Source organism: Microtus pennsylvanicus, chromosome 1 (genome assembly GCF_037038515.1).
Source record: "Microtus pennsylvanicus isolate mMicPen1 chromosome 1, mMicPen1.hap1, whole genome shotgun sequence".
Classification (NCBI taxonomy): Eukaryota; Metazoa; Chordata; class Mammalia; order Rodentia; family Cricetidae; genus Microtus; species Microtus pennsylvanicus.
This window is the reverse complement of record NC_134579.1, coordinates 136,626,606-136,635,704: the sequence shown is the minus strand read 5'-3', so window position 1 is coordinate 136,635,704 and position 9,099 is coordinate 136,626,606. Positions and strand designations below refer to the sequence as shown.

The following is a 9,099-nucleotide window of genomic DNA, read 5'->3' as shown; positions in this document are numbered from 1 at the left end:
TCTTATCTGGGATAAGGAGATGTGTATGTACTGAAGGGAGTCTAGCCCACTCCAGCGTGTGGCTCTGGCAGGCCTTGCCCTTCTCCCCATTCCCCCTGCCTTGCTAATAAAAACCATTAGATTACATTCCTAAAGCTAGCCACCAATGTCTAGTCCCTTATTTGGCCACTGCCTCTTCCTGAGACTGACTACCAAGGTCCAGCTATCAAAGTACTGAGTCCAGCACTCAAAAACCCCCATTTGGTTCGTCAAATTAACATGCCCAATCAAAATATAACAAGTGCTAGCACATTCTAATGTAGACCTCCCTTTTTTCTCCTCTTAAAATTACACCTGCAAGGTTATTTGGGGCTGTTTTTCTGCCCGAGTCTGAAAGCAGCCACTTTTAATTTTTCTTCCCTGTTTAATAACGAATCTCTGTGAAACAGGTGTTTGGGTGTGGTTTGTGTCTAGCTGGAGGTCTGAGGGGGAGCCCTGCTGTATAAAGGGGTAGATACAAACAGAACTACCAAAGCCCCCAAGTGATAACACCCCCTTCTGTCTTGACAGCCTTCCTGTGGTGTGGGAGAAACAGACGCAGTTTGTCATCCTGCTTGAGCAGCCTGCTCTAATCCCGTCTTTCCCGTCTGCGTTAGACCCTGAATTGTGCAATCTCAGCTAGACGTAGCCATTAAAGTGCCACATGGCCAGCATCAGTCAGTCTGGAGGTCAGAAACCCCTGCAGTTTCCAAAGGTGATTTCTCAACTTGGGATCTGATTTCGGGGAAGAGTATTTAAAGGAGTCCACAAAGAAAAATGGGTAATTGACTAAGAGAAAATGGTGATGCCAAAGAAGGGAAAGGCTTCAGCCTTAGCTGCCAGTACATGCCAAGCCGTTTGTTCCCACAGCTTCACCAGAGTTCAGCGCAACGTGTGGGCAGTGAACTCTCAGCAGACATCGGCTCTCTTTTAATGTTCAGTTTATTGGTTTTTCTTTGTTTTTTGGGTTTTTTTTCTAGACAGGTTTCTCTGTGTAGCCTTTGTTGTCCTTGTACTCCCTTTGTAGACCAGACTGACCTCAAACTCACAGAGATGCACCTGTCTCTGCCTCCCGAGTGCTGGGATTAAAGTGTGAGCCACTACTGACTGGCTCGGTTCTTTTTTTGTTTGTTTGTTTGTTTGTTTGTTTGTTTGAGACAGGGTTTCTCTATATTATAGCTTTAGTGCTGTCCTGGAACTTGCTCTGTAGCCCAGGCTGGCCTCGAACTCACAGAGATCCACCTCACAGAGACCCACCTCACAGAGATCCACATGTCTCTGCCTTCCAAGTGCTGGAATTAAAGGCGTGTGCCACTACAACAGGGCTTTTTTGTTGTTATTGTTTTGGTTCTTTTCTTTACAATTATTTTGTGCTTGCACACAGGAAGAATTCAGAGAACTTCTTTTGGGAGTCAGTTTTCTCCTTCAAGGTCATCCTTGGCTGTCTGGGCTTGGTGACAAACTCTTTCAAAAATAGAACCAAGGGGTAAAGACGTGGCTCCAAAGTTAAGAGCACTGGCTACTCTGGTAAAGGTTCAGCAGAGGATCTCTCTTCCGGCTTCTTCCGGCATTATATGCATACGGCAGACTTACAAACATGCAAGCAAAACACTCGTACACATAAAATACAAATAAACAAGTCTTTAAAGACTAATTGAAACTAAAGCTGAAACTAGAAACAGATTGGTAGGAATATAGAGCCCCACCCTCAACCGAAAGGGTGCAACGGCTCTTCTGACCGCTAGGTGGCAATCTCAAGGCTCGCCCCTAAGCGCCCGGACGAGACGCACGCGCACTGCTCCTCGGCTTCGCTGTTGGAGCTACGCCTGCGCGGGCGGCGGGGCACGCGCCGTTTATCCGTGCGCACTGCGCTCGTGTACGCGCCCTCGCGTGCACGCCCTGCGTCTCGCCGTCCCGTTATTCCCGGGTCTCCGCTAGCGGCAGTGCTGACGCCGCGGTCCGACATGTCCCAGCTGCCCGCAGTCAGCAGCGCCCAGCAGACGGGCGCAGCGAGCGGCGACCGCGGGCCTCCGCAGGCCGAGGTAGGCGGCGGGCGGCGTGCGCTCCCGGGCCCGGCGCGACCGGAGGAGATCCGGGGAGGCCCGATGGCAGCGGCCCGGGAAGGCCCCGCAGCCCCGGGAGCGGCGGCCAGGGGATGCCGGGTGGCTGCAGCTCGAGAAGGCCGGGCGGCGGAGGCCCGGGGAGCCCCCGCGGCGGCGGCCCGTGGTGGCGCGGCGGCCCGCGAAGGCCCGGTGGCGCCGGCGTCCAGGGAAGCCCGGATGGCGGAGGTGGCCCGGCTGCTGGGCGAGCCGCTGGAGGAGGAGGCGCCTGAGGGCAGGCCCCGGTCCAGGGCGGGCGGCTTGGCGGCGATGCCGTACCTGCGCCTCCGCCACCCCCTCAGCGTCTTGGGCATCAATTACCAGCAGTTTCTGCGCCACTACCTGGAGAACTACCCGATCGCCCCGGGCCGGATCCAGGAGCTGGAGGAGCGCCGGCGGCGCTTCGTGGAGGCCTGCAGAGCCCGGGAGGCAGCCTTCGACATAGAGTACCTGCGCAACCCTCAGAGGGTGGATTTTGACATTTTAACGTTTACCATAGCCCTGACTGCGTCGGAGGTGATCAATCCTCTCATAGAAGAACTGGGTTGCGATAAGTTCATCCATAGAGAGTGAGGAGGCAGGCGAGGGTGGGCACGGCATCAAGAAGACCTCGGCATCCAAGACAAACCCCATCCTACAACTTGGTTTTCGAAAGTCAAAAGGATCTTAAGAATAGTCAGCGTGCATCGTTGGAGGGAGGAAAAAGGCGTCAGAAATTTGGGGGGGGGGATGTCCAAAGCATCCTTAGACTCCTGTGACGTTTCTTGAGTTAGGGAAAACATCCATCCATGTGGCTTCGGTAATAAGCAAATGATGGTTTTGTAAAATTTTGAGACTTAAAGAAAATTGCCAGTAAAAGAGCCCACGATGAAGAAAGATCAGCGTGAGAGTTTAAACTGGTTTCAGGACCAAGTTTATGTCAAGTACTTGACCTTTGTGAGCACTCCTCTCATGTCCGAGTCAATGAGACTGAAGAGTTAAGACTCATTTTGTGTTTCTGAGACATTGGGAATGGCAAGCAACATAAATATTGTATATAGTATGTGATAAGTAGTGTTTTCAGACATATAAAATTTCTGGAATTTGGATTCCATTTTCCAAAAGTTTTTCTTGTTTTTTTTTTGTAAGTCATCTATTCATAAGCACCAAGAATATGAAGACTGAAGTCTTTTGTCCTTCCCTTCTTGTCCCCATACCTAATGCTGCCCCCAACATCAGTTTCCTTCCTACTTTTATTATATATACACATATATTTTTTTTATTTCGTCACAAAGTTGACATATTTTGGTTTACATGTTGTGATTTTATTGAGAAAATATCTTGAAGAACCTTCCCAGCCAGTATATTTACTCCTTAAAGCTGTGTTTGCATTCTGTGGCTATGCTGTGATCAACCAGAAGGATGCTGGACGCTTGGGCCGTTTCCCATCCTCTTCCCCTCTCCCGGGCATCTCCGGTGTTTATCACCAGGTGCTGCTTTGGTTCTGAACTCATTTCTCATGTTTACCTTCTCAAGTTGGAATACGTCTTATACTTGATGGTGATAGAGACCACATTTTTCTTATTTTTCCTTTAAATCTCCATAAAATCGATGGTTCATCTCACTAGCTTCTTAGGCTTTTTGCTCTTGGTAATGTCTATACTCTGATTTCTAGAAGTGACTGTCCTGGGCCAAAAGGTTGCCTTTGTAACTTTACAGATACAACTGATTGATCTCTGTACACTCCCACCAGGGGTTGGTAAATGGATATTTTCTGATTGTCTCGCCAATGTGTTCAACCGTCAGACATTTAGTGATTACCAGCCTGGAAAAGGGTGTATCAGTTTCAAGGATTTAACGTAAGCTATATTTTCATTTAAGAATCAAAAGGGGGCTTTCTTGGTGATAGCACACTCGCCTAGAATAACCTAATGATAGCACACTAACCCCACTGAGGGGCTGGGGACATGGCTCAGTGGTAGAGCCTCTGACTAGAATCCCCCAGTGAGGGGCTGGGGTGTGGCTCAGTGGTTAAGCCCTTGCCTAGAATGCTAAAGTAAGTCTCTAGGCCTGGTTCCCAGCACCACAAAAATCTGACTTTTCCTCTCTCATGACTGTCCACATATTTTTTTGGTTGGTTGGTTGGTTGGTTTTGTTGTTTTTTTGAAGCAGGGTTTCTCTGTATAGCCCTGGCTATCCTGGAACTCACTCTGTAGTTGACTGGCCTCTGACTCTGAGATCCACCTGCCTCTGCCCTCTGCTTCCTGAAGGCTGACCCTGGCGGTCCTGGAACTTGCTCTGTAGACTAGGCTGTTCTCCAACTCTGAGATCTGCCTGCCTCTGCTTCCGGAATGCTGGGATTAAAGGTGTGTGTCACCACCACCCGGCTGACTGTCCACATTCTCTATCCATTTCTCCCCTCGATTTTTTTTTACTGACTCTAGTTGTTGATTTGTATTAGTGGCATTAGGTATGACAATAGTTTGTGATATGAGTTGCAGATATGTTTTTCCAGTTATTTGACTGGCTTTTCTGAAAGATTTTTATCCTTAATGTGGGTTCAGGGGATCAAACTCAGGTCACCAGGCTTGTGTGGTACCCAAAAAGTCAGCACAACTGCCTGGATTGTTTACCCTGCTCTCCCTAGATTGTGCAATATTAGAGTATGTGAAAGATGTCATTTTTTGTTTTTGTTTTGGGTTTGTTTTGTTTTAGGTTTTTCAAGACAGGTTTCTCTGTAGCTTTGGAGCCTATCCTGAAACTAGCTCTTGTAGACCAGGCTGGCCTCGAACTCACAGAGATCCATCTGCCTTTGCCTCCCGAGTGCTGGGATTAAAGGCATGCGCCACCACTGCCCGGCAAAATGTCAGTTTTTTCACTTGGACCGTTTGGGATTTATTCAGAGGCGTAATAGTCTGAAGGAAGGACCCACTTTTCACTTAGCAAACCAGCTCCTCTAACGAGCTCTAAGTTTTCTGATGCTGAACCCACCCATGCTCTCAGAGTTCCTGCTTGTTTTGCTCATGTTTACTTTGGAGGGGGCATTGAAACGTTTCTCTGTGTAACTCTGGCTGTCCTGGAAATGATTCTGTAGACCAGGCTGGTCTTGAACTCAGAAATTCACCTGCCTCTGCCCCTGTTTGTTGGGATTAAAGGCGTGAACCACCACATCCATTATTACTTTTATGTATTACTATTATTACTACTATAGTACTATTATTTCAGACAAAACTTTTTATTGGAATCATATTTCTTATAGCCAGGGGATAACTTCTGTCTTTAAGGTACTGAGTCTTATGTTTTAAAGATTTTGTTTATCTTCAATATGTATGAGCTGTTGTTTGCATTTAGGTATGTCTACCATGTATGTGCAGTGCCTCAGAAGGCCAGAAGAGGGCACTGGATCCTTTGGAAGTAAAACTATAGATGGTTATGAGTCACCGAGTGGGTGTTAGAAACCAAACCTGTGTCTTTTACAAGAGCACAACCTCTGAGCATCTCCAACCACTGACTCTTAGGGTGTGTTTTGTCATGTTTGATTTAAGACAGAATCTCACTGTTAACTCACACTGGCATGAAACTTAAGGACTCGCCTGTCTCGGTCTCCAAACTCTGGGTTACAGGTACGAGCACCCTCATCTAGCAAGGAAAGAGGCTCTTCTAGCCAGGTGATGGCAAAGCCCTTTAATCCCAGCAGAGGACGGTGAGTCTCTGAGGCCAGTTGGTCTACAGCATGAGTTTCAGGCTTCGCAGAGAAACCCTGTCTCGAAAGAAAACATAAAGAGATGGAACTCTTCCTATGCAAATAAACTGTTTTTATACTTTTTACTTATTTATTTTGGCTTTTCAAGACAGTTTCTCTGTGTATCCCTAGCTGTCTCTGAACTCACTATGTTGACCAGGCTGGCTTCCAACTCAGAAATCCGCCTGCCTCTGCCTCTGGAGTGCACGGATTAAAGGTGTGTGCTATTTCATAGTTTTTAAAGACTGCCTGAACCAGGTGGTGGTGGCTCATGCCTGTAATCCCAGAATGTGGAGGATGAGGCAGGAGGATCACTAGAAGTTTGGGATCAGCTTTGGCTAAATCTCCTGGCTCAAAAAAATAAGGGTTGGGAGGCAGCACAGCCTGTAAAATGTTTGCTTTTAAAGAATGGTGACCCAGGTTTGTCCCCAAAACCCAATGGAAACCTGCATGAGGGGTCCCAGCACTGCTGACGTAAAGGGAGGATTCCTGAGGTTCACTGAGGACCCAGCAGCCCTGGGTCTCAGTGAGATGCCTGTCTCTGACCTCCAGGCACACACACAAATTTTTAAAACTTCATTGTAGCCTTAAGTTGAGTATAAATGTTTATTTGGAGAGCACTAATACTGTTAAATGAATTTCCCTATTCATGGGTCTAGCCTTTTCATCTTTTGTCTGCATATATGTCTGTGTACTTGAATGCCTGGTGCTCAAGGAGACCAGGAGAGGATTCAGATCCCCTGGAGCTGGAGATACAGATGGCTGGCTGTGAGCCACCATGTGGGTGCTGGGAATCAAACCTGGGTCCTGTGGAAGAGCAGCCAGTGCTCTCAACCACTGAGGTTATTCCTATTATGTTTTCTGAAAGCTTCCATATCTCTTCAAGATGATTAGTTCCTGCTCGTTCTCAGATAGCCTGTCAGTGTACTCTGATATGTGTCTCTGTGGTGCACACACATGGGTATGTGTGTGCATATGCATATACACAGAGGCCAGAGCAGGACGTCACATGTCTTCTATCACTTGCCAAGACAGTCTCTCACTGAACCTGGAGCTAGGCTGGTAGCCTCCCGTCTCTACCTTCCACAGCGATAGGGCCATAGGCATGTGACCATGCTCAGCTTTTTACATGGATGCTAAGATTTGCATTTCAGGCCCTCATGGGTGCAGAGTGTGATGGCCAATCTTGATTGCCAACTTGATTTATCTGGAGAGAATACTTCTAGCATATTGGCCTATGAGGCATTTTCTTCATTGCCGATTAATGTAGCAAGACCCAGCCCACATGGGCAGTGCCATCTCTAGGAAAAGTAGCTGACCAAGCCAGAAGAGAAAGCCACTAAACAGCACTCATCCATGGCCTCTGCTTCCGTTCCTGCCTCCAGATACCTGCCTCGTGTTCCTGCCCTGACTTCCCTCCAAGATGGACTGTGACTATAGAGGGATAAACTGAAATAAACCCTTTCTTCCCGCGTCTGTTTTGATCTGTCTTTTATCACATCAGCTAGAACACAGAGTAAGTGCTCTTACCCCTGAGCTGTCTGTCTGGCCCTCTCTCATCTCTACTGGCTCCTTGACCACTACATTCTATATAATAATCGCAATTCATGAGAATTCTTTCCATAGCCCCCCCCCTCGTGTGTGTAAGAATGGATGTTAGAAGTTGGGCAATGGTGGCATGTCGTGGTCCAGGTACCAGTCCAGGCCATAAATTATTTCTCGGACCAGCAGAGAGGCATGGGAATAAAGACAAAACTCATGACTTTGTCGGGAGGGAGTTTTTAGGGATCCCTCATGAAATCCTGAGTTCACATCCTGAAACACTCGCCTGCATTTATCCTCCAAACAGCTTTTATACCAAAACATAGACTGAGGGGGAAGTTCATTAGCATTCTGTTTCCTAGGTAACCAGGAGAATGACTGTGGTCACATCCACACCTTTCTATGCCCATTTTGTCGTCTTCCTACCTATGCCTGCTCTGTCACGTAAACTGAATTAACACTTCTTTCCCAGGCGAACTCCCAAATTACAAAGGAGCAGAGCGACAGTAACATATCCTGATCCTTTATTTAGGGTGGCATCAGTTTGTCTGGAAAGGCTAGGTGACCATCTTCTGTGTGGCCAGGCACACATTGTGGCCTGAGAGTCTGGCTGCCGTACACTGTAGAAATATGGGCCTGTAAGATGCCCTACAATCCACTCACCTCTTACTAATTTTAATAAAGTCTGTGCTTCTGCAACAAGACAGATTATCAAGTGTGCATTAGGCAAAGACTTCTCCATATGCCCAAATTTACCTATCCTTGGAACAGGCATTCCATTCATGCAAGCTCCTGTCTTAGGCACCTGGGAAGAAGAAGCTTCAAACCCGTCTCTGACTGCCAACCTCTGTGAACAAAAGAGATTAGGGGAGAGAGATACCTTTGGGCTCTGTGTCTCGGAGCCATACTTTCTAGTCAGGAGAGATCATAATGTTTTATGAACATTCATGCTCCTAAAGACTACAGTCTCCTAGTTAAAGGAGAGGAGGATCACCTGAGTTGAAAATGTTCCTTCTAGAATGGGGATTAACAATAAATCCACAATTAACATATCACAATCTTCTTAAATCCATATTAATCAGAAGACAGGAAAAGCTCTTCTGATGGGTGGGAACAATGACGTCGCTGCTGTCAGACACCAGTTCCAGTCTGCGCAGCAGTTAAACCCCCAGGCTGCCTCCTCTAAGTGAAGAGGGCTTCAGCCATTCCTTATTGAGTCTTTCTTTCCCTGAGGGGAGAGCTTAGGTCTCAGTTCTCAGGTCCAATATTTCAATCAAAATGAGTTCTGTGTCGCAGAGACTAAAACAGTCAAATGTTCAGTCTGCCTCTCAGCTCCAAAGCAAACAGGACTCAGGCTGCAGAAAACTGCAGTCATCAGGCAGCAGGGCTCTGGGTCTGTGTGTCCCGAGTCTGGCAGCAGCTCAGCATCTGTCCTCAGAGCAGCATGGCACCCTGCAGCACAGCGCAGAGCAGCAGATCCCGCAGACCGGGCACGCCTCTCTGGGTGCCGGGGAGACTGGACCATGGACTCCTCTCCAGCCTCTATGGGGCGTTTGCAGCTATGATGTCATCGGGTCCGCCACTCCTTTACTGCATATGCAGTCATCTCACCCAGTTTTATTTCTTTCTGTGAAAAAGCACAAACACATCCTCAGCCCCAAGCTAATATAGGCCGGGTCTTTTTATAATTCATTGCAAAGGCCTTTTCACCTTGCCTTA

The 9,099-nt window shown here is 47.7% G+C and overlaps 1 protein-coding gene across 1 annotated transcript; it reads left to right on the top strand.

The window, feature by feature from the left end:
- The first annotated feature begins 1,829 nt into the window (after positions 1-1,829).
- Eid2 (EP300 interacting inhibitor of differentiation 2) lies at positions 1,830-7,314 on the top strand. The gene has a single exon (XM_075987205.1). It carries the CDS (start codon positions 1,983-1,985, stop codon positions 2,688-2,690), a length of 708 nt encoding a protein of 235 aa, XP_075843320.1. The 5' UTR covers positions 1,830-1,982; the 3' UTR covers positions 2,691-7,314.
- The last annotated feature ends 1,785 nt before the right edge of the window (positions 7,315-9,099 follow it).

Excerpts from the sequence above, each read along its gene's own strand:
- Eid2 (XM_075987205.1), top strand. The coding sequence starts at position 1,983 with ATGTCCCAGCTGCCCGCAGTCAGCAGCGCCCAGCAGACGGGCGCAGCG.